This window comes from Pholis gunnellus (genome assembly GCF_910591455.1).
Source record: "Pholis gunnellus genome assembly, chromosome: 5".
Taxonomy (NCBI): Eukaryota; Metazoa; Chordata; class Actinopteri; order Perciformes; family Pholidae; genus Pholis; species Pholis gunnellus.
In genome coordinates, this window is record NC_136531.1 from 26,605,391 (window position 1) to 26,631,337 (window position 25,947).

A 25,947-nucleotide genomic window follows, 5' to 3' on the forward strand; every position below is an offset into this window, starting at 1 on the left:
TGGATCCCACATACACACTCCTGCAGCCATGAATACTCACTAGAGTTGAATAGCGAGTCTGGCGCATTAGCTCCCACATACCATCTCTGGTGAAAAAATATTTTTCACATGCAATTTTCACAAAAGAAAATGAAGTCTTTTAAAAGCTTTCCACACTTCAGGTTACTCCTGTTGGGTTAATCCAGCTGCTTTGGGAAATGACTGAGCATTTTTAGATGAAAAACTCAATCAGCTGAGGAAGACCGTAAGTTGGAGACAGATGAACGTTTTCAAGGATTGACATCTCTTTGGGATCAGGGTGAGTGCTGCAGAGAGGGGTAGCTGGAGACGGACCGAGGGCTGGGTTATGCTAGAGAAGAACTCATTTGTATGACTTGTTGCCGACCACGCTGGTGGAAGTGTTTATACCTGTTTAACTCAGAAGTTGTAGGATGCAGCCCACCTACCCCCTCCACCAGACCTTCAATCTGACAAGGAAATAATGGTTCAATGAGTGTACTGCAACTGAACACATTGTTGGTTTTGGACTTAACATGGGATTTGTTAACAGTAAATGTAAATACAAAAGTGACAGCGTTCCCCTTAAAGTCATAACCTGGAATACAATGCCCTTTCTGGCATCTTGAAATCTTCCTTTTTTTTTTTTTTGTATAGCAAGTTTGAACTGATATGTTGTTTTTAAAAAGAGTTACCTTATTTCTTGTGAAAGCTTAATCCTAATAAATATCCACATATTCAATAGTCAAAAACCAAACAGAATCCAAGGTTATGAGACTAAATAAGATAAATATTCCATCTCCTGCTAAATTGAGTGGGTGTGTTTTTCTGCACTGACCCCTCTCATCATTCATACCCCAACATATTTATCACAATCAATACGTCAATTAGCTCTCGAGGCACCCGACCATGACAGGCACTTACTGTAAAAATGAGTACAAATTGATAAGAAAACAGTGCATGATGGTCTTTTGAAAACTAATGGTGTGTCTGCAGCTGAGAGGCTCCGTGCTGGAGGAACTTGTTCTCAGTGCAAACCTGCCAGCATTGTCTTTACACGGCCGCTTCTCCCGGCTCTATTTTGTTCTCGTCGAGACTATCGCCGTGCATTTTCCTATTCTCTCCCTCCTCTCTGTCTCTCCCGCTGCGCCCTATCACTCTCCTGTAGAGCTGACTACAGAGCCGACTGTCAGTCTCTCATGTATGGCAGGTGGCTTGAAACATTGATGTAATGGCTGCGCAAACCCTTTCGTGACACATCCCAAAGTCCTACATCTCTGCTGCAATGTGGGAGTAGTGCTGTGCATACCACATGCATGCACTCCAGCTCTGGGCTATTCTACTGATGAATGTGAAAGAACACAGAGGGAATCTTCATGATTCTGGTTTCTGAGGACACACTGAATGAAAGGCTGCTAACTGCTCTTCCCGCTTCGTAATGACGTTAAAACTTTAGACCAAAGTTTCTTGTCGGTTTTCTCAGGCATTTTGTGATCATTTTCCTTCATGTTCTTCAAAATGGACAGTCACGCCGTCGCCGGCTCCCAACGCATTGATCTCCTGTGATCATAATCTGGAGACAGAGGTTTGATGTTGGGAAGACCTTGAGAGAAATCTTTTTTATTCATGAAAAGGAAAACAGGCAGTCAGGAATGCTTAATCGAGCCGGCTTAGATATAGATGCATGGCAGATGAGAGCACACACACACACATACACACACACACACACACACACACACACACACACACACACACACACACACACACACACACACACACACACACACACACACACAGGCTATTTGTTGTTGCTTTGATCGATAGATTACCACGTTGACAAATCTCTGTCACTCACGTCATGATGAGAGTCTCCTCCCCAGGCTCTCCCAGCACCCCGTCCACGAACAGAGGCGTGTTGGTGAAGCTGTACTTGTTCCACTGGCGTCCTTCATCAAAGCTCAACCTGGGAATGCAAACAGACGCTGCACAGAGCACCGACGCTGACCCAGCCCCCGACTGTGAGCACAAGCTAACGACCCAGAGAGTAGCCCAACAACTTGATTTCATATACATGAGTGAGGCGCTCTGCTCACCAACCAGCCGAACTAGACTCATTATGGCTTCAAACACAGAAATGTGAAATTGAACAACATTTGCAAAAGCAGATTTCTCCATGACTGATGGGTTTATAACTACGTTATGATCATCCCCCAGTTTGAAGACAGGCTCATTTGCCTTTGTTTGACTAACTTAAGACTCGGAGCTTCCACTGAGGGAATTAGTCATGGTGTGACAAATGGCGTCTCCATCATAATGACTCACCACAGGTGTCGGATGGGAAGCGGAGTGTGCCTTATTGCGACTAAGGCTCCTCCTTGGTCGAGATACAACAGTGCATACTCCTCGTCAAAGATCTGCAGGGACAGAAAAGAGAGTGCTCACTCTGCAGTGGCTCGTTTTTCTATGTACGTGTCCGACACCAACCACACTGAATAATTTGAGTAAACCAAGTAATAATACACCAAACAAACACCGCATACATCATTGTTAGAACTTCCTACATCAGCCTACACATTCGTATTGCCGTGTTTGATTAGAAATAAGCCACAACAATGTAAAGCTTCAGGATCCAGTTAGATAAGGGGCACTGGAGGCAGGGACTGCATCATATCAAGAGTTAGACCTTAAAAAGCTCTGGCTCGTGGATGTGGATTAAAAGGCTATATGATCAAATCAGGGAGAGTGAGTGAGGAGGAGGATATTTTTAGTGATAGCAGGTCAGTCAGTTCATGGTGCTCCATATGGTGAGTGGCTGTGATTCAATTGAGCACATCATTGGAATAAATATTATACGGTGCAAGTCTGTATTATTAATAACATAACGTATTTGCTGTACATGTTTGTATATTAGCTGGAAGCTGATCTCAGCCAACAACATTGTCTTGACAATAAAGTCAAATTAAAATAAAAAAGTATACATGTCCTGTTTATATCTGTGTTGTTTTTGATCTGAGTAAGTCAATTAAGAACCAGTTTACAATGACAAACGATCGCATACAAAAATTACAACTTCATAATATTATGTACAATATATAAAAAACAGTGTTCCTGGTGAAGCAAATTCAGAAGCAGTTGCAGTGATTATCGTATGTAATGAGTTATTGAAGGAGGGTGACGGAAATAGAAAACATTTAGAACATCATTTAGAACATTTGAGCAGCCCTTTCAATGACGTCCTCCAGTGATTGTGTATTTTTTTTTTACCACTGAGGATGTCAATAGTTTGACCGGTACAGTTAGCTTAGCCTTCAGTCAGGAATTCAAACTTAACAGACTGATGGGTAGCTGGGGTTGATGGCAAAGGAGAAACCAGCAAGAGTTCACTAGATTTTGAAAGCCCCCACCCAAAGAAAACAGTGCAGTGTTGTCAACTCTTCTCCAATGAGAAGTAGCTGCAACACTGACAGCCCGTCCCTTCAGGCCTCCCTCTAAAGCCACTCCCCCAAAATTATCATTATGCACGTAAACAACAAACAGGGTCATTGTTATTATGCACAGCTGTTAAGATAGCAAGTGGAAGACTGCGGTGACGAGCAATGAGATCATTTGTGTGGAATGAAATGATTGGATGGGCTTGTCCTGTGACATCCCAACACGGTCTCACTCGTCAAATTCTGTTCTATTATTACAATAAAAAGGCACCCTCACCTGTCTCCATGTGTTTCCTGCATCCGAGGCGACGAACACACTGACATTGCTGGTGGTCAGCTCTGAGCCGATGGAGCCTGGAGGTGAGGCGGCAGACAGGCAGAGGACAAACTACAGTAAGTGGTTGAGTTGTTTATGATATAATGCAGACACAGGAAATGAATTCCATTTGAGATCAAATGAATCCCAAATTGTATAAAGAGCCTTCAGACCAGCAGTGGTAATACAGCAAAGGGCTCCAGCCTGCAGCTGCAGACTGGGGCTGTAATTACAGGGCTCCAGAAGATCGACTGTGCAGTGCGACATTTGCCCAAACCCCTAAATTAACCAATAAATCCAGATTACTGTATTCGTCTTTCAGCATATTACGAAGAGCTTTCCTAATGCTGTGCAGACTGCTGTAATTGCTTTAATTTAGCCTGTAATTGGTGCCAGGTGGTTAAACGCAAGGCTGGAAACTACTGTAAGTGTTTCAGAGGCATAGTTGTCCCCTTGAAATAATTAGCTTTACAATCCCTACATTTAGAGAATAACCTAACACCTGCTGAAAATCTCCATTTTGCTGACCTCTAGTGTGTGATGTTCTCACTTCAATGCGGTGATGAAGAGGTTTAGTGTGTATGTGCAACCCACCACAAGTGAGTGATGTGCAGGTTGGTGTTAAATTGCTCTATAAAGACAAACTGAAGAAGTGCATTAGCTTGAACATAGCCCCTTCACATATTTACAAGACGACAATTCTCGCCTTGTGGTCGTATGCCCCCGCTAACCAGGCATGTTGCAGTTTACACCCATGTTCGTCGAAAATGTCATGCCTTCATCCTTCTTTTATATTACACATCTGTGTGAAATTGTCATAGTTAACACATGAATTCCCAAGTTACAGCCAGTGACCTTTGAAGACCAAAATGTAATCACTTCATCCGTCGTTCCCTCCAGACGCTCCTCAGATATCGGGTTCACGAGAAGGGACGGACGGTCGGACAGATGGATGGACAGACAGACAAACCGAAAAACATAATGCCTTAAAATGCATTCAAACACAGAGACTGAGCTGGGTCAGATCGATTTAATCCGGGCTCCTACTGTCTGCATGTCTGAGCGAGACACTGAACACTGAGGTGAAAGGTGCTCTCTGGGTGCTTCACAGCAGCCCACTGCTCCTGATGCTGAGGATGGGTTTAGATGCAGAGGTCACGTTTCATGTATGTACCAGCATGTGTGTGATGACTGTAATAAAGTCTAAATTGAAGCTGTCACAGTGGGCTAGAACTGTCAGTCATAATCATTCACTGTATTATATAGAAAAACTACAACCTATCCAGGCTCACATCAGACCATACACCCCTCGACTGAGCAGGGCTGACTCACATTCACCCAAAAAGTGTGTGCAATCCAAATGTCAGCTACAATCACCCCTTTCATAGAAAAACTGCACGGGGCCAATTCACGCCAGGATTGAACGGCTGCCCGCTTCACCTGCTGCAGTCAGACAAAAAGAAGGTGTGTCATTCTCTAAGCGCGCGCAGAGGGTGCAATGCTCCCCATGTGCTGGAAAGCTCGGTGCACCTTTGCTATTTGCTCGTCTTGTCAGTAGGGGGTAAATTAAGCACATAAAAAACATGCCATTTTTTTTACAGTCTGAAGGTGTGTGCTTGAAAACAGCAACATCTCAGACAGACGATAATACTGAGTCCTAAATACGGTTTGTTTCGTTTAAATTATTTTCCCACCTCGGTCAGGACCTGCAGCTCGCTGTGTGAACATTTCATTTTTCTTTTTCCCTCTGCCATTGTTCCGCCTGCTGTGTTCTTGGCTCTAAGGCAACATGTATACTTTGCCACATGGATAGTTGCAATCTGAATCAGTAACTTCTCAGCTGATCTTTATTGACGTGTTTGAGCTGTACGATCATAAGCGCAATATCTTTTGTGAATCAGGCGTTGAGATGGGACGGATAGCAGTCGCAAATGATGTGCAATTCATAGTGCTACCAGCTATGGCTTCTGACCTTGGTGAGTAAAATGATATAATAAGCGATGGAAATTATGGTGAAAACTACCAGATTAGGCCCAGAATGTAAAAAATAGGTTTTCTTCGTCGACAACTCAAGTGGGAGGCAAAGCCACAATCAGACTGAGATGTGTTGGTTATTCTATAAGGTAATTATACTAGATTACCTCTCGCTCTTTTTGTTTTGGCCATTTTGTAGCTTAAATAATGGCAGAGCTCAAACTAAATCAGTCAATTGTTTTATTCGCACATCCCTGAAACCTGTTTAATTCACAATGTCTCACTGAGGTCCAGACACCCGAGGCGTGTTCTGATGTGTCATTGACAGTGCTGGTCCATGCGGGAGTAAATATCACTGAGGTGTGAATTCACCAGAGGGGGCTGCTGATCTCATATTCCTCCATTTCTTTGCTTTCTCTCCACTGAGTATTTGCTTCCTCACCTGTGTTCTCCAGAACAACAAGAGAGCATCGTTGCTCCGGAGGGCTACAACAGGAGGATTATAGTTTTTTGTTCTGTCATTTGCCCCTTTTCAAAGGTGAGGCGACACATGCATGTTGTCAGATGCCTGTGGGAGTTGTGTTCTGATGCTGAACAGCGACAAACTATTGGAAACAAAAGTAAAAACCTGCAAACTGCCAAATGTAATTGCATAGAAGAATGCAGCATTCATGGCTGCAGTGCTATATGAGCAACATCACGGCGGTGAAATGTTCAGAGCCAAGAGTTGAGCTGAATAAACCTTCAGCAAACTAACAATACACCATTTTAACAGGATGCATTCTCTTGACATTCGTTTGGAGTTTGACTTTCTTCAGCATGTGAACATTCATTTATAATAGTTAATGCAAGTCTGTTTTAATTCAGTGCCTCAGAGACCAACAGGTTAGCTGGTGATCCCAGCGACATGACCTTGATCTTGACCTAACTGTATAAAATGACCTGTTGTGACCTCTAGGTTAATCACAGCCTCATGACATTTTACAGTCACTAACACCAGACCGAGGGCATTCAGAGGATGTATGGCTTCCATAAGTATATTGACAAGGTGGGGGTTTCTGAGCCGTTTCCACAACATAAGTGCTCGCCATCTAATAGCCGAAAAATGCAATTGTTGCAGAAATCTCCAAATGTCAAAAGTTTTGGATTCCAAATCAGAGCATGGATTTACAAATCATGGGAATGGACATCATAAGCCCCTTCAGGCTCCCAGCTTTCCGATGATGTACACCATTTCTATGTGGCATATACTGTTGACCTGCTATCTCTCCCTACAGATCCCACCATGCCCCTCCTAAGTATACAGAGTATACAAACTGTGAGCACCTGGTAGAGGTTCCATTCTAATAGTCAAAAACAACAACAATTGAGAATATTATATAATTACTTTGTAATAAACAAAAAAAAGCTCAGAAAGGGTTTCAACGAGGGGGTTGTTTTTTGAAGAAAAAAACCCTCCGAACTGCAAGGAGACCAAGAAAAGAGAAACATGTTACTCAAAAGAGATTCCCTCTCACCTACCTGATGCTACAATGATCCCCGGCGCTGTGTCCCTGCTGGCTATGTTTCCAGATGTGTAGGGATTCGCAGACACGTGGAGATGGAGATGTAATGAACAGTATGGCTGCAGAGAAGAAAATCACAAACTCAGTTATCAAAACTATTATACCAAAGACCTTCAAAAGACGCTTCTGAATGAAAGGCTGTTGAATCGACGTGGATGCTCAACCCTCCCAAGTCGCGAGTTTGATCACAAACACCATTTCCCCATTGGCTGGTTTCACCATTAATTTTGATTGGGTTAACCTTTACCGACACAATTCTCATTACGACCCAGCAAAATGCCAGTAGTGCAGGCCATGTTGTGACGGGCTGTTTGGAGGTTTATTAAAACTCTGACATTTCCTGACAAATGACTGTATAATGTGGATAGAAGGCGAGGCATGCCACAGAATCACTAATTGGTTTATCAAAAAAAAAAGGTGAGTACTTTTCATATCAATTCATGTTACAGGAAGACATGCAGCAGAGACACAAACCATCAAATCGATACGGTCATCTTTGTCTGGCTTCTTCTCATTCAGGTACACAGAATAGTGGGCAACTGGCTAAGTGGAGAGCAGGGCCGTCCTTCAATCAGAGGATCGGCGGTTCGATCCCCGGCTCCGCTAGTCGCATGTCGATGTGTCCTTGAGCAAGCACTTAACCCCAAAATTGCGGTGTGATAGGATCTGAATTTTAAGTCGCTTTGGATAAATAAAAGCGTCTGCTAAATGACTGTAATGTAGTATAGAAGAGGGAGTTGGCAGTGGGTGGGCTTCATCGACAAAACACCACATCCGTAGTGCACCACATATGCAGTTAGAACCCTCACTCTGACTGTCCCACCTTGGCCTTTGAGTGAAAGCTAGACTAGACTATGAGAAGCATCTTTCAAGGTCTTTCCGGAAGAGCGAAACGTCTGCTTTTCTGTCTGACACCTCTTTGTCTTTGTTTTGTAAATGGGAGGTCAGCTTATTGGACTGAATCAAAATGGCTGACCTTTCATCTCAGCAGCCTCAGAGCACTCAGCTTTGACGGGCGCTGCTCTTTCTGAGCTTGGCCTCTCATTGCTGCTGGGATCAGTCAACTCCTGTCAAGGCCTCTCTTTGATGGAAGCACACATACATAACCATGTATGAACGCAGCAGAACGCTTGCAGATATGAACACACTCACTAGCACACAGTGAATGCTGTTGCCCCTCAGGTCTTTGCTCGGCGCCTGCAGTAAACTCCAGTCTCTGCCTCTGTTGTAGGTGATGTGCGTCTTCACTTGGTTATCCGTCTTTTTGTTGGCGAGGAACATCCCCTTTATTCCTGCTACCTGGGGAATCAGAAAGAGAACAGCTCACAACTGCAAATGAAAACAGGTGCACACGTCATACGTCCAAAAGATTTTATTATTGTACTTCCATATCTCTGAGTCTTGTTTGCAGAAAATGTATGCAAAGACTGCAAAGCATATCACAAGGCCCTGGGGCGATGTAGCGACGCACGCCTACCTCTTCTGCATTCCCAACAAAAGCAAACATTGAGTGGGGAATGATTGACTGTCTGGGGACTTCTCAGTCATCAATGTGTGCCTTAAATGAATCTGACTCCTTGTTGGAAGCCCCTAGGAATCAGTGGCAGTCGCATCAGGTGATGAAAGTTCACTTTAGTAATTGACTGATACTTCAATCTCCCTTGGAGGAGAGATTTAGCATATCCTACATTTTGGGTGGCGACCCCAATCAAGACAGCAGATTTGATTATATCGCCGAGGCCACAGCAAGACACCTGCAGCATCATCAACAGCCTGATTATCTGATTCAGAGATATAGTTTGTGCAGATGTTTGGTGCTGCTATGGCTTTAGAAGTTGTACATGCATGCATACAAGAGCCTCGACATTAGCCCCTAGCACACTTCTTTTTCTTTTTGGATTAGGTGCATTTTGCAAAGTAATATCTGCAGTTATTCATCAAAGAAAGAAATAATCTCAGCCTCCAAAAAATCCATATCCCTGGCACAATCCCCTCTTGCCTTTGTTGATGTCAGCACTTTGAAGCTACTTCGTATTCACACAATGTGCTCTGAAGACTGTTGGCCTACAGCAGCAGGGGCTGTTTCCAAAATGACAAAACATCATCTCTACCTCCTAGCTCTAAAATATTGATCAGTGTTCATAATAAACTTGTGGGCTGGGCTCTCATCAAGCAGGCCTTTATTTGATACTGTTACCTAAAAAGAAAAAAATGGCCAAAATGAATACTGCAGACTTGGGGGTGGATGGGGTATGGGGTAGACCTCATGTACGGCATACCAATGGAAAACTGGAGCAGAGTCAACTAAAGAAGAAGTCCACTTGTCCACACCAGTCTATGCAGCCGATGCAGAGCCCCCCCGAGGTCGAGTGGACTGACAAGCTTCGGGCTGAAGAGTTTAGCTCTTGAATTCAAAACAAACTTTAATGATGTCAACATCATTCTGCGTTCGTCAAGGCTCCGTCTTCAATATGTATATAAATAAATAGGCTACTGTAATAAAAAAGTGCCCTATCCCCAAGGTATGTCTCCACAATCAGGAAGTCACTGCGGGACTAACAAAGGATTATTTTATCTCTTATTTTAAGTGAAAATCATGAATTTTGGGGACAATCTGATCTTGCTGCCCCCACATGCCACAGTCATGCCAATAAAGCCATTTTAATTTAATTGAAGTAATTCTACTTCCAGCACAGCATAATACTTGATGCACAGATTTTATCATGTCCTGTCAATGTCTCACTCGTGAACAAGACCCTGAGATACTGGCTTAGGGCAGTGACTCACTTCCAACCCGGAGGGCCCAATCCACCGATTTCCAGCAGAGAACCACGGCCTCAGACCTGGAGGTCTTGTTCACCAGTGAGCGTAAAACGGAGCGTGAGATGGACGAAGGTTATGATGTGGCATCAGCAGTATAATGCGGGTGTTGTACTGGACCTTTGTGGTGAAAAGGAAGCTGAGCAGGAAGGCAAAGCTCTCGATTTTACGTTCCGACCCTCATCTATGGTCATGAACTTTGGGTAGTGATCAAAAGAATGAGCTCGCGGATACAAGTGGCTTAAATGAGCCTCCATCATCGGGTGACTGGGCTCAGCCTTAGAGATAGGGTGAGGACCTCAGACATCCGGAGGGAGCTCGGAGGAGAGCCGCTGCGCCTTCACATCGAAAGGAGTCAGCTGAGGTGCTCCAGACATCTAAGCGTGATGCCTCCTGGACACCTCCCTTTAGAGGTTTTCAGGGCACGTCCATCTGGTAAGAGGCCCTGTTGTAGACCCAGACCACGCTGGAGGGATTAAATATCTCATTTCTGGGTCACCCAAGAAGAGCTGGATAATGTAGAGAGGGACATCTGTAATACCCTGCTTAGCCTGCTGCCTCTGCTGCGGATAAGGAAGGAAGAATGGATGGAAGGATGGATAGATGGAATGATGGATGTTTACCTCGTAGAGGTCGACCATGACGTTTCCCTCAGGGCCCATGCTGCTGACCACATTCTCCAGAGCCAGGGTGTAGTAGACCCCCGATGTGTCTGACACATACAGGTTGTAGGTTTCATTCTGGTTCCACTCCTGTACCGCTGCAACCACTCGGTTTTCATCCGTACTTATCACATGCAGGTCCTGAAAGAGAGGCAAAGTTAACACCAGTATGATACATAATAAATAACTCAGTAGCAGTGATTGATATTTCTTTTTAATATTCCCTTTAGTCATAAAAAGTGACTGTAATGTAGTCCTGTTTTTGTTTTTAGGTGCAGGCTTCGTGACTTTTCGCTGCGACCAGCAGCTCCATAACTCACTCTGTTGATCCAAAGAATGCTTCCAAAATTCGGCAGCCACAGTTTTCACCATAGGAGTCTGCAATTTGGTATGTGGGTACGGCTTGTAAATAATATCCCTCTTTTAAGTCTTGCCTCGTTATACAATATACATCTCAATATTTTCATATTTTCTAAAAAAACAGTTTGATTCATTCCATGGAACGTGTTTGAAACCTGAGGGGGTGTACTGACATTCAGAAGTCAGATTGGTGTTCCGAGTGTATTCTTTATTAAGTTCGACTATTCACACAATTGAAATTAGGATTTTCTCTGAAATACAGTTTGCAGGTGGTTATTTTTTAAATAATCATTTTAGTTATTCATTATTAATTAATCAATGCTTTTATTGATTTATTATTGACAGCAGACTGACTGAATCATTTTGAAATTGCCGATCACATTCACCCTCTGGTCGCTTTTATTTTGAAGTCAGCTACACACTTTTACCGTAAAGTCTAGTATACAAGCCTACCGCCAAATGTGGGGGCTGGTTTGACCGTCTTTTCCGGCTTCGGCTTCTCCTGAACTCAACATGTATAAAACTCGCTTTTTTGCGCATTAAAAGGAGACTTACAGTGGGAAACTGAGCAGAATGCTGATTTGGAATGTATTATTTGTATATCATTTTCACTTCATTATTTTTTGGAGGGGCAAACAAATTTAGTTTTTTTAATGTATTAATTTCTAAAATGAATAGAATAAATAAGCACTTAACATGTTACCACTCACCTAAAATGCCTCTCCAAGGCATACCCAAAGTGAATTGAAAGCTGTTCTTGAACCATGTGGAGTACATTCATGGTTTTGGTCTCTTTTGAAAGGTAACACTCTGAAGTTTTTTTCAGAATCACTGTAAGTGCTACTGGCATTGAGTAATAGAAGTTTGAACACACTGAAGGAGAAGGTTTTTATTTCCTGCAGATGACTATATCTGTGACCAGTTAGCTGCAAAACACAATGGGACCGCAGCATGAAGCCTTACCTAGTCCAGGTTCAAATTTGATAACAACAACACAGAAAATGAATATTGTACACATGTTTTATTAAGGGAATGTCGAGGCGTTTTCCAAAAAAGGCCATTTGGAGACCCATGGTGACCATGGTAACATACCTAGGCTGTGTAGAAATGTGTATTCATAATTCAAAAGATTTGTATAGATAGATAGATACATCATTTCCAAAAAGATGTCGCATCAGTGCCTACCTATACATAGCAGTTGTGTACATGACACAGAGTACAGTCGGAGTGTTAACAGCTTTCATTTGTAGTTGACATTTATAAAGGTTTGAATAATCAAAAACATGATTATGTCTCAATGAGAAATACAGATTGTAAAGATTGTATAGTGTTATAACACTCTCGTTGGGTTTAATCGTATCCAATAATCCGAACTGTTACATCCTCTCTATTCACCTATTTTAATAAGAGGATACTACAATCATTACCACTACGTCAGGCTTATTGGACAGAGATTATGCAGTTGAGGCCATGCTGTTTGGCTGTGTGCTTCATCTACCTCTGGCTGTGCCAATAACACCTTGCAAAGAGCCGACAGCAACCGGGGCGCCCAGGGCTTGATTGAATAAAACATGTCTAATTGTCAATGGGGATGTGACAAGCGAGGCCATGCACACACGGCGCAGCACGGAATAACAATTGTGAAAAACACTGTGAGTTACTTTTGGCCTTGATTTGCCCATAAATAACAAAGAGAGAGTGTCACGCAGCGCCAGCGATGAACTGGCACCTCACTGCATCTCTAGCCCACATAACAAACAGAGCTGAAAGCATATTAAGTGCTTTTGGATGCAGACAACTACAACAAACTGCAGCACCACCAGCTAAATTTGAATTGAATTTGTTTCAAATATTATCAGTGACCCATGATAAGATATGGACTCTGACCAAAGATCAATTCATTATTTTGTAATCACACAGTTAGAATGTTGTCAGCCGATTGAAGAGGCGTTATCAATGGTTATCATCGTTCTAATGCTTCAGACGGTGAATTGAAAGAACATGACTTCAGGTTCAATCAACAAAACTACTTGGTTTGATTTAGGAAAAGATTGTAGTTTGGTTTAAAAGGCGTTGTTCCATAACGTATGTACGTGGAGTTAGTTAAGTATGTGATTTACATTCCAAAAGTACAGTAAAATAACTCAATGTCCCATGGGTGCATTTACCCATCCTCCTCCAAACACAGACGTTGTGTTTGAATGTGAATGGACTTCCTCCATTGCTCCTGTCATAACTACCATTAAATCGGTGGATAACATTCGAAGCAGGTGGTTAATCAACAAGATCTTGTGCATATCTGTTAATTGAATTTGAATCAGGCGGTATATCTGTTACCTTGGGAAGTGTGTACTTGGGCAGCTTCATTGGTGTAAAGACATCCCTTTTAGCAGACACATAGTAGATCGGCCTCCCTGCGGCTGACACCTTAAGGTGATGAAATCGTTGAGTGAAACATTTTGGAGACACGTCAAATAAAAAACAGACCAAGCATTTTTCACCACTACGGGGACACACAGCTGCACTAATAGCACTCTCTGAGAATGACCTTGAAAAATGTCCTACAAAATCCCTTGCTTTCTTTTCTGTCTCATACGCGGCTCGAATGTTTTTCACTGAGCAAACTGGACAATTACCTACCTGGACAAAGACATACTCATCTTGTACCACCAGAGAATTGGGGTCAATGTGGCCGGGGAATGGTTTGCCCTTGTTGGCATCGGTGCAGTTCTGCAGTTTGCAGGTGACATACAGCGCCTCTGCTCCCACGCACAAAGACACACACATACACACACGTCAAGTCATGGCATCAGCGACCGTATTAGCCAATGAAGAAAAGGCAGCCTTCATCCAGAGCCAAGCGGCCTTCTTTGGCTTCCTGCATTACTCGTGTCAATAAAGTGGTCCCAGTCGGAGGGGAGACAGATGACCACAGAGGCCAATTGCTTTCTTTGCCTTCAATTGCGGTGCCGGCAGAGAGCCTGTCCCCGCATGTTAGCCTCTGCCAAATACATGTCAGCTTCATTCACAAGCGCGTGATCAATAGTCTCTGGCTGTGTGACTGCAATTTCTGACACGACTGATGTTTGTTATGGGGGTTCGTATGATTGGTACTTTAGGAACAGGGGGGGGGGGCAAAAGCACTGAATTAGACATATATTACTGATTGAGTATTGAGTAAAAGCTGCAGAACATTATTTTAGTCCTGTACAAACATTTGCTCTGCTCAAACCAAGAGACATTTGATATTGCCATACAGACGTTAACAACTTAAAGGTTACCATGCGTTTAGGATCAAATGTCTAGAAATGGTAGATATGTTCATTTGACTGTAAAGTGTATATTTACAGGGACTGTTGCATAAACCAGCAGCTCATGAATATTAAAGTTGAACACAAGAAGAGGTTTACAAAAAAAAGAAATGGCACCAAAGATGCTTGAGAGTTTGATTTCTCTCCACAGGCGTAGGTTGCTGCTTCCGAAAGAAGCTGATATGAAACCATGGCTGCACTTTCTGTGTCCGCCGGAGATCGGGAAGTCTGTCCTGAAGCTTGCTGCTGTATTTATACTCTGTTCTCTGAGTATGACTACAAACACTCACAGCTGAATGAGCACAGAGTTCTCCGTCAGCGACTGGGAGGGTGGAGGGGTCGGATTGGAATCGGACCCATCAGTGGGATTCCACTTTATAACAGTTTGAGGTTTATCATATTTATAGCAAATGAATGATTTGTTAAAGTTTAAAATTGTGCTGACAGATAATGTCAAATAGATAATGAAATGACAAATAATGGGGTAAATAAACAAAAGAATTGACTAAGTAAGCAAATCAAATACTCTATAGGAACTCATAATATCCCAGTGTTCATTGTCATTCAGGAGGACGAGTGATATCTCTCTATTCCAACGCAAGCTCCACTGAGCTAAATCACTCGCTTTTAAAAGCATTCTAATAAATGCATTACTTTTCACTCTATTGCTATTGTCTGTCCCAAGACTCGGACATTTCCGCTGTCCCTCTGCGTCGCCCTTCAGCAGAATTGTCCACACAACTCCCAATTCTTTTCTACTTCAGCACAATGCTCATACAGTGCAAAGACAGGAGAAAGCAGAGCGCTGCACATGGAATTCAATTACTCACGTCCTTCAGAGATGCTGGTTTCCAGGTGAATTAAGCCCGGCTCTTTGTCCAAACCCATTTTTGACCTGAAAGGCAGACACATGTGTTTCAGGAACATCATCATTGGTCTTTAGCCTTTAGGCAGATGCCACCCACTGTAGCTGCTGTCTGACCTGATAGATTGCACACTGCAAAGTCGCACAAATGTATAACTACAAAGAGGTTGAGTCATGTGCTATGACAGTTGTGGTAAACATCAGCAGGAGTTGGGTGCAGGAATTGCCTTGTCTTTGTCTTCATTGTGGATGACAGTCTAAAGTGTGAGGAAAAGGGACCTCAGGTTTACTGTGTGATATAAATGTGTAGAGCCCCCAGATGGGATGGAGGAAGAGGTTTCCTGGCATCATTAGGAGAGGAAAAGCCATTGATTTTCTCTCTACAGTGGGGATGTCCGCAGATGGAATAGCATATAATCATTAGGGCATTAAATATGTATTAAAAAGACTGGGGGATCACAGGAGAAGCAAAGACAGCACACACATGGAGGGAGAACAGGGAGGTGGAGAGAGACAGCGGGGGGGGTAGCACACACCTAAACAGAGAGAGAGATAAAAGGGGACTGTGAGAGACCACCATAGCATTAGACACATTGATAATTTCCCTGATGATTTTCTCATCCAAACCCCATTTCCACTTTCACTGAATAATCCCCTCAGCTACTCAAGAACAGGGTGAGGCAGGCAGAGAAAAACTCTTCTAGTTAGTGGAGCTTCCTGGTTTTGTTTAAACTTTGGCAAAGCTCAGCTCCTACGTTGCCGGCCCACAGCTCGGACAGCTGTGTGGTCTCTGAGGACACTTGACGTCAGAAGAAGTGGAGCTGAGCTGTTGCATTGCTAAAAAATATCCCATTCAGGCAGCTCCAGATGTTTTTATAGCGATTGGTAATGTCATATGCAAAACACTTCACGGCTGTACTAGCTAAGCTCACAAAGTGATTATAGCTGAATGTGGTGGAATTGAGAATGCCGTTTGTTCAAATCTGCACCGTGTGCTGGTCATGTTGATTAAATGAGCTGACTACTCTTCATCTCCTTCACATGTTTGGTGGCTACATGTCCACCAGCCATAAGCTCCCTCTGCAGCCTCATTACCAGGACTACCACCACACCTACAGCACAGTGTGCGTCCCAAAATAGAACTCTGACAGCTTCTGCAGCATCAGCCCTCCAGGCTCCCTTCACTCCTGGCTGCCCAGCTTGTTACTACCCTGACAGTTTATAGAGGTGAAAGCTTTTTGTTACAGTTAGTTACTGTGTAGAGGCCAGACATGCTAGATACCGCTGAGCTGGACCTGACACCTGTGACCTGATGACGACAAGACCATGTAGCTGAAGAGAAGACGGGAGAGCAGTGGGGCTGCACAATTAATCGAAAATGAATCACAATTCTTGCTTTGACCACTCAAAGTGCTTTAACTTTGAGTATCATCATTCACTCCTTCACACCCGTCCATACACTGATGACAGGGGCTACCATGTAAGGTGCCACCTGCCCATCACGACTCTAACATTCCCACACTGCAGGCACAGCCTGCGGGAGCAATTTGGGGTTAAGTGTCTTGCCCAAGGACACATCGGTGGACTAGTGGAGCCGCCATACCGCTGCACGTGCACCACACAGCGGCAGCCGGTGAGAAACTTTCCTGAAAATTGTGGCTGCTGTCCAAAATAGAAAAGTGATCTACTTTATATAACTCGTGCCCATCTGCTCTCTACAGAGAGCCTGGGGGGATTTTACTCAGGAACGGGCGCTCTGTGTGGGAGGACCTTCTCCCCAGTTCTGCCTGGCCCTTGCTAAGTGTATTTGGTCCATGTACGCTGTGACCGGCTCTATGGGTGGGCTTCAACAGGCCTGGGATGAAGGTGGCTAGCGGCCACCCCTGCCTGGATCTCGCTGCAACCCGGAGCCATAGACTTGCGCTCGCTGTGCCCTCTGCCCCTGCAGGGAAGAACTCAGGAGTCTGAGGCTATGTCGGAAACCCACCCAACCCGTCTTCCAGCACGGGTCCCGTCTCATCCCCATTCATATCTATAACAATGTGTTTATAATGAAATTGTTTACAAGAGCAAACAACTTAATAGTTTATCTAGCCTCTTCATTTTGCTTGTGCACCAGCTTGATGCGTTTGACTTTAAGGTGAATCTTCCTGCATTTTTTTCATATTAATATATATCGCAGAAAAGAATTATATTGTAACGTCAGTTTTTTTCCAACATCGCCCTAATTTGTACATTAGCAGGAATGTAGCACAACATGGAGGTGAAAGCAGTGATCTATTCATTTAAACCCCAAAGCGAAGATACGTTGTCCCTTCAATTTATGAATGATCATGATCTCAATATTGATTGAAATAATCATCATCGTAATTTCAGCTATAATCGTGCAGCCCCAGTCAGAAGGGAACAATAAACAGTTACAAGTTGAGTAAGTCTTCATGTGAAAGAATTGATACCATTCAACCCTTCACACCTTGAACTAAACCGTGTTTTGGATGATCACAATGGTGAACATGAAAGTTAATGCTCCCAAAAGAGACGGATTGTGATCCAGTCGTTCAAACCACCTCCAGAGGTGACCAGACTGAACACAAGCACAACCATCGGATCTCAGCATGGACACTGGAGACACACGTTATGACGAGGTGTAAATGTTATCAGTACAGATCATATCTAGAGACAATGTGGATGCGAGGCACATTGTAATGCGAGGTGTGAAGGGTTAACGACAATGCAACAATTCCAGATAGACACATACTATCACAGCTTGGCTTTGAAGGGCTTGCTGAGAGGAACCATGAGATTATTTCAATCATTCATACACTTTATTTCAACTCAAAGGAAAACAGTACTCAGGTTGAGTCCAAAACTGATTTTGGAGCCTCTCTCCACGGCTGAACACTGTCGGTCACATAATGTGACTGTCTGCCACAGAGGAAGATCAAGTATGTCAGACGCATGAATAATTGAGATCTTAAAAACCTCTCTGGCTCATCCGCTCCTCACTTTGTGGAGGCGCGGTCTGTTCAGGACATTTACAATGTCAAAAGTGCCCTTCACGTGATGACGTCAACACTAGTTTTACTGATAAGTTGTCACACAATTATTGATTCTGCATGAAATATTTACAGTTTGTTCAAGAATGAAATAATCCAGCAGCTCTTAAATCATTTCATTTGTACAGTTACATGATTGTGTATTATCATTACTAAACACATTTGATAGTTTCCCAGAGTTGGATGAATCCTATCCGGTAACTGAACCTGAAAATACAAACCATAATGAAAGCTGAATGATTCTTTCCTTTTATATTGAAACTGCAATAATAATAATAATAATACATTTTATTTGTAGAGCGCTTTTCAAAATTCTCAAAGACACTTTACAAACATTAAAATCATCATAAAAAAGCCATACACCAAAAACAAGCAATGTTTGTCATATTTATCATGTATGGGTAACTATGCAGCTGTTAGCAATTAACATAATGCCATTTGGACCGCAGTGGCTCCCCCAGACATTTATCATCAGGGTGGCCAGATGGGTTTTATGCTGTGGTAGTTCGTAGGCTCGTTGAGATCTACGTCAATATGTCATTCCAGTGATTGATTGATTGATGGCGATGCCCCGCCTCCCCTGGCCTCCCCTTGGCACCGCCACTGTTACACCGTCAATCTGTTCTCACTTCCAACTCATCAAATACCGCCTTTTTAAAAAAAACATTTTGCAGGTGTAAAGTGACACACCGTCATAGTTTAAAGCGTTGGGCCACTGAGCAAGCGTCGGTTTTTGACGAGTTGAGACTGAGAATGTGTTGATCAAGTACAGTAATGTAACATTTTATGGAATGCACGTGCTAAATTGGTATTATTTCTGTACAATACTAGCTAAGTTAGTTACCAGTTAGTCATATACTTCTATCTGACTGGTTTGAATTACAGAATATTGGGAGGAACAAGCAACAACATGCATCATTATGCAACATGCATGATTGTATCTGATTATTTTCATGGAGAAGAGGCACACATTAGCTTGGGCTTTACTGCGTTTCAGACTATGGAGCTCACCAATTTAGGTCTAGAGTTGAATTTAAAGAAAATGATCATTAGGTAATTGCAAGTTAGATCTTTTTTTCAATTAGCCCTGACTTGAATAGAACAAAACCAGTGCTGTATCGTGAATGATGTCAGATCAAGTTCATCATTTCATATTCCCTGCAACTTGTTCATCAATGTCCAAACCTCTGTACTTACCAGTAGAACCGGTTGGGGGCCACTCTCTCGTGCACCACTTGCCACTTTCTCCCAAACTCCACCGAGCTGTAGAGCTGCAACAAGAAAACCAGGTGAGAATTCATTCACAGAGCATCTCAACAGCCAATCAGATGTACCGCAACACAAACCATCCTACTATCACACGCTGTGCATTTCCACCTTTCTCTGGGTTTGTGTTCACACTTTGATTTACTTAGTAACTCAGTGATCCTTTTAACAGCTGCTGTGCAACGTGTGGGACGCACGCACACACACACACACACACACACACACACACACACACACACAGTATGTAGGTCTTTATTTGAAGCCATTAAATTAGATTAGAATGTACACAAGATTCAAACACTGCAGAGGAATAACAAGGCTTAAGGACATTTAGTGATACAAGCATTATCTGCCTTCCAACACGACTACCTATTAGTGCAGAAACCTGATTATTGCTGCACATACACAATGACCAGCGAGCTAAGAATGGGACCACAAAGAAAGATGTGCAGGGCGTCAGTATTCCTGCACTAGAGAAATGCACCGTGCTGTAGAAAGCCTGTGAGCGGGAGGGAAGATGAGATGAGAGCAGCCCCGGCCTGGTGGGTGGTCTCAATACAGCCATTGTTCACCAGTCAGTAAATCACTGGATTGCTCACTTTATTACCACGCGACACAGAGAGGGAGGAGAACGCATGGGAAATCTCTGTGGAATGGAACCAGCTGTCCATAACAATTCGAACCGTCACTTGTTCCATTGTGATTTCAGACGTCCCGTTTCAGCTGATTCAAGTTTAATTCTTTAACTATATAAATTATTGAATCAATATTAGAAATACATTCAATACTTTATTTTTAATCTCCATTTTTGCTTGCTATTGAGTCACTCCCCAAATTGCCAAAAGGAAAGAATAATGAAGCTTTAAATATAATTTTACAAAAGCAATGAGCACCACAAACAAACTCCAATCACTCCCTTTCTATTGGGGTGGAGAGACATCTCTTAACCTCGGCACAACTCAAACTATTCTCATGGCTGCTGTTCAAGAGGGAAGTGAGCATGTTTTTTCTCACAATTTAAATGTTCTGACCCTTCAAGTTCTAAAGGAAGCTCTGAGAGTGGGGGAAATAAGGTTAAGGAAAAATCTTTCTTCAATCTATGAAACAGTTAAAAAAAAAGTTTAGGCAGATGAAACGAAAACATTTTTTAAATAATGATAATACTACCTCATGTTCGAAACAGGACTGAAAGTTTCATGTTTGTTTCCAGGTGAGTTGTAATTCACAGAACTTGTTAACACAATATACCTTGTGTTTAGATTGGGTTTAGTAATTACAACTCGTTAGCGAGCTGACAAGAAGTGATGGGAGAGAGACATGGCGACTGCTGCTCGGGGTCTCTTAATTAAATTGTTTGACATTTGGGATAATGTAAGTACACAACTCAAAAGAATATATAACATAGGTCTAGCTGTTTTTAGACATTGTAATGCAAATGTAATGCATTGTAATGCAAATATATATATATATATATATATATATATATATATATATATATATATATATATATATATATAACATATTATACCTTTATATTCCCCTCCACCTCTGAGAATGATATTGCAGTCCTGACATTATGTGACGCATATATATTTGCCTCCTCCATTGGATCCGCTCCACGGTGGGCATATGCAAACTATATATTAACTGTGACTACTGCAGCTGGTGTGTGTATATTCTCATGTCAAAGAGGGAGAGACAAACTGCACGGGTGACGACATTACAATGACGCCCATGCCAAGCTGTGCTAAGCAGATGCAAGCAAAAGTGGGAGAGGCGGAGGGGGAGGGGTGCAGGAAATCACTTTGCCTAATTATCCTCCCGCAGCAAGTTAGTATGTAGCCAAGCAAGTGACAGTGAAGAGGCAGAGAGCGGGAGGCGGGGGAGGTGAGGGGTGGAGGGGTCGACACAGACTTTACAACCTCCAAAAGTCTCTCAATCAACAAATGCAGCAGCACTGCCAAAGGAGGTGAGGAAAGTGAAAGAGAAGCAGTTTTTGGGGGGAGATGATGTGTGAGCGAGATGGCCCCAGACAGGGAGTGACCACACAGACTAAATAGTTAGTGAACCGCCGTCTGTTTCCACGAGCATATTAACAAACGGGCCTACAGGGCCTAGACCTAGGGGCCCAAGGGCTCAGGGGCCCCTAAGCCTGAGCTCCTGCGTTAAGTTGTTGTTACTGATTTGCATTTCTTGACGCATTGTCGAAGAGCTTAGTCATTCCTGTCAATAGCTCTAAAAGTCCGGCTGAAAAAACTGGAGGAACAGCCCGACCCTTCACTTTGAAGAAGGAAAACAACATCGTGGTGCATGTTATGTCCCTCAGTTCATCTATGGGACTTCAAGAGCTGCGTATTTTCTTAATGCGCTGTTGCACTGTTGATTGATCGTCCGTGCGCTGTAAATCCTGTGTGTTCATTAGAATCATTAGCACCATTATCTCATCATCTACCTATGCCTGATTCACTAAAACCTTCACAATGGCCCCGAAATATGTCAAACAATGACAGTTAATCTCAATAACAACAAGTGTTTTGGTCTAAATAAATATTTAAAAAAATGTTAGATTTACTTTATTGACAACTTAATCTTCAGTGTTTGTGATGCAGGACTGGGAACCCCGATGAGACCACAACATATCTTTGAAGGGGTTGTGAGACAATGAACTGGATGGAAAAGCAGCACTTCTCAGTAAATGTATAAGTGCAGTTGTATTTAGTAATTGTAAATGTATAAATGTGCATTACTTGTAAACCTATCGAAGAAGTTCATTTTGAATCGCTGCATGTAATGAGCGTAAACTGACAGAATGTCCCTGAAACGTCCCAAACTGTCTCTAGATGGGTCTGTAGAGCTGCAGAGTTGAAAGCGAGAGCGTCTGACCAAGCAGCAGTGTTTGACGAGCTGAGTGACAACGTGTTGGGAAAAACTCAATGGTTGCAAACAAGTTGATAACTGAAAGGCTTTAAGCGACACTGAAATATGCTTCTGACTTTTGAAAGAGGACGATTCAACTACTCAGATGGGATTTATCTCAGACGGGATTTATCAAAATTAAAGATCAACTTAGAATTACTCCATCTCTCTTTAATACAACCTGAAGACATTTGTATGTAATGTTTACAGAAAAAGTTCATAGAAAGTTGACAGAAAGAGAAGAAAGCTACTCTCCCGTCACAAGGTCTGTGAAGAGGATTCTATGTGATTTAGTATAACATTGCTCAAAGAGCTGAGTGTAGACCCAATGTCCTACTTAGAATTCTGTGTCAAAGACACATCCTCTAAAGAGGCCGCTGTCACAGACCGAGAGGGGAAAGGGAAAAGCACTCTGATAACTTACACTCCAAAACTATGCCAGGGTACATTTCAAGATTCAGATTCTTTTATACATTGTTCATTTAATGTAAAAAATGCTGTGATGACTTCTGAAGCCTTAAACCCATAAACCCCATCACATCATTGGTTTATGACGATCATTTAAGAGTGGTTTGAAAGCCCAGACCCTTATTTACATGTATTCATGCTCTGCATTCAGTCTGAGTCATTTAAAGCCAGTAAGTTGGCGGCACAGCTGAATTCTAAAACTGCTAAAATGAAGTGAAAAATGGCCGAAAACACAACTTAAAAATGGCATTCATGGCTTTCAGGCATCTCAGAGTTATCAAACAGCAAATTGTAGCACTGTGTGTGTATGTAGGTATGTATGTGTGTGTGTGTGTGTGTGTGTGTGTGTGTGTGTGTGTGTGAGAGTGTATTAGGAGGGATTATACTTTGCACAATGCAAGTGTGATCTTCCTTCAAGAAGGGAAAGGAGGCATGCTCGCACACACATTCACACAAGCATGCATGCGCATTCACACACACACACACACACACGCACACACACACACATATGTCTCGTCAGCAAAGGAAAATGCCTTCATTATTCATCACAACTGAAACATTAGACCCAAATGGGCTGAGCTGCAAGAAAAGCATTTTATTAATGCAAACGGTTATTTTAAAATGTGTATAAATTTGACCTCTCGTTTCTTTCTCTCTGCCTCACGTTCACAGACACAATTATTTTTGCATATATCCTGCACTGCCTCGTTAGACGAGTATCTATTTCAAAAGCGTTTGCACGTTGTCGCTCAGCTGTAGCTTGATTGTACAGCGGTCATACTTACTTTGAGAAGTAAAAACGCTTTTCTACTAAAGACGTAGGCACTTTAATGAAATCAAAATTTTGAATAGTCTAGCTTAATGTGTTATATTAATATTCTGTCACAGCTCTGCCACTGCTCTCCTGTCACTCTATCTCTCGTTCACCTCATCAGCTCATTCAGTGCACCTGCTAGTCACACCCACCCACCCAGCTCATCACATCACCTGCTCACTCTGATGCACCTACTATTTAGACCCCAGCCTCACACACTCTCACTGCCAGATCGTTCTCCGCATTATGCCAGACCTTCCAGCGTTTACCCGCCGACGGATGTCCCGTTGCCGACCCAGCCTGTTTGGACTTCTCCGCCTTGCCTCTGCCCCGGTGAACCACTCAGCCTTCTGTCCCCGACCACGAGCTCCTGCCTCTGCTTCCTCAGAGTTCTGTCTGCCTTCTCCCTTGACGGCTTGGCGTTCCACCGTGTGGGATTCTACACCTGTGCGTATCCTAGACTGTTACCTGTTGTGTTCAGTTGAGAATAAAGCTTCGATTCCAACTATTCAGTGTGTCTGTACTGCTTCTGGGTCCTTACCACACCCGTTACATATTCTGTAACTTAGCGATAAGTAATACATTATTTATTCTTAGATATGAGATATTGAAAGAATTTCATAAAAAAACGGGCTCTTATTTTAGTTAAACTAGTTTTGATTTTCAAAGTCAGAATACAGATTTAATGTGGATTCACCACTGGATGCCACTACATCCCACACACTGCTCCTTTTAAGTCACTGTCTACCACCGAATGAGGTAAAACAATGGGGATTGAGTCAACGTCCCACTGATGAACGTATAGCAATTCATGTTCTAAACTGTCTGTGCTGCAGCTTCACATTAGCATTGAACTGGTGAAACACAAGTTGACATTTATGACGTAGTCAAAAGAAAAAGGAATGTTTGACTCTGACCGATATCCTTCATTAAAAATGTGACTTAAAAAGAAGGCAATGGTCATTTGGTTTGTTTCTGACACATGTCAGGGTGAGCAGTGAGCAGCAGCCACCGAGAGCGGACAACGAACCAACTATTACTCATGCAGCACAGAATCAGATCACATTTGTTCACAGAATGAGGGAAAAAGGCCAATTGGTCTTTTTTTATTACAATAGCGTTGAAACACACCATCACCACCAAATCAACCAGGACTGAACTCTTAAGGACTGACACTTTAAATTTGACCTAAAAGCCACCATTTTGACTGGCTACCTCAAATTTACAGTAGAATCTCATAACAATGAATGTATGAATCAAAGTGTTTGATTAAAATCTTGCCATTTTGACTTGATAGGTAAACATTGTGTTTTGATGTAGAAAGTCAAATTTCGGATTTCGTAAGATATCGACTTGAATTATCCAATCTGTGTACCCGCTTCAAATGAACGTCATGAACTCTGACTGTGTGCTTTGAGCCACACTTTTGTGTAACAGGATCTCACATTTATCAAGCTGCTGTTTCTAATCTGACTTTACAATCAGCTTCTTTGAAAACCTTTGAACAAGCGTCTGCTACACCAGCCGTGGTGCCCGCTCTCTAACCTTTTGGTCGTGGCTGTAGGCCAAAATCCAGTCCTCCTGCTCAGGGTGGAAGAGCAGGCTGAGGATGTAGAAGCTCAGCCGGTACTTCTGGTAGGTAGCGCCTTCATCGGAGCTGATCAGGAGACTGCTCTCCACCTCCGGATCAGTCAGCAGCATGATCTGAAGACGACAGAAGGATGAGAGATTAACGACAACGTGGAGCTCCACTCTGTGGCTTTCAGCACTTAACAGAAGGAAGGTCTGCCTCGTTAAAAAGACAGACACAAAGTGACGAGTCAGTCAAGACGTATTACCATATCTGAGATGGAAACGTATTATTACAAATGTGGCTGCAGATCAGCATGCACAGCCAGTTTTCCACTGATGTTGCCACATCAAAAATAACAATTGGTATCTGTTAGGCTTGATGATATAATCAGTATGATATATATATATATGCTGATTATATCATGTGTGTGTGTAAGTGGAGTTGCTGTGTGTGCCTCATCATTCACATTTCATGTCTCTCTTCATTCTCTCTGCCGATGCTCAATCAGGCCTTGAAAGCTATAATTTCCCATGAGCTTCTTTCTTTTCTTGGA

The 25,947-nt window shown here is 42.8% G+C and overlaps 1 protein-coding gene across 1 annotated transcript in view; it reads right to left on the reverse strand.

Annotated features, from left to right (window-relative positions):
* Positions 1–25,947, reverse strand: part of sorcs1 (sortilin-related VPS10 domain containing receptor 1) — a gene marked incomplete at both ends in the record, with an annotated part of 145,986 nt that overhangs the window by 19,436 nt on the left and 100,603 nt on the right. Inside the window, 11 exons of the mRNA XM_079158687.1 lie at positions 1,853–1,960; positions 2,320–2,411; positions 3,706–3,782; positions 7,240–7,342; positions 8,436–8,582; positions 10,727–10,906; positions 13,463–13,552; positions 13,766–13,884; positions 15,267–15,331; positions 19,555–19,628; positions 25,367–25,525. Of these exons, the coding sequence (XP_079014813.1) occupies positions 1,853–1,960; positions 2,320–2,411; positions 3,706–3,782; positions 7,240–7,342; positions 8,436–8,582; positions 10,727–10,906; positions 13,463–13,552; positions 13,766–13,884; positions 15,267–15,331; positions 19,555–19,628; positions 25,367–25,525 (1,214 nt within the window). The remainder of the gene's footprint in view (positions 1–1,852; positions 1,961–2,319; positions 2,412–3,705; positions 3,783–7,239; positions 7,343–8,435; positions 8,583–10,726; positions 10,907–13,462; positions 13,553–13,765; positions 13,885–15,266; positions 15,332–19,554; positions 19,629–25,366; positions 25,526–25,947) is intronic.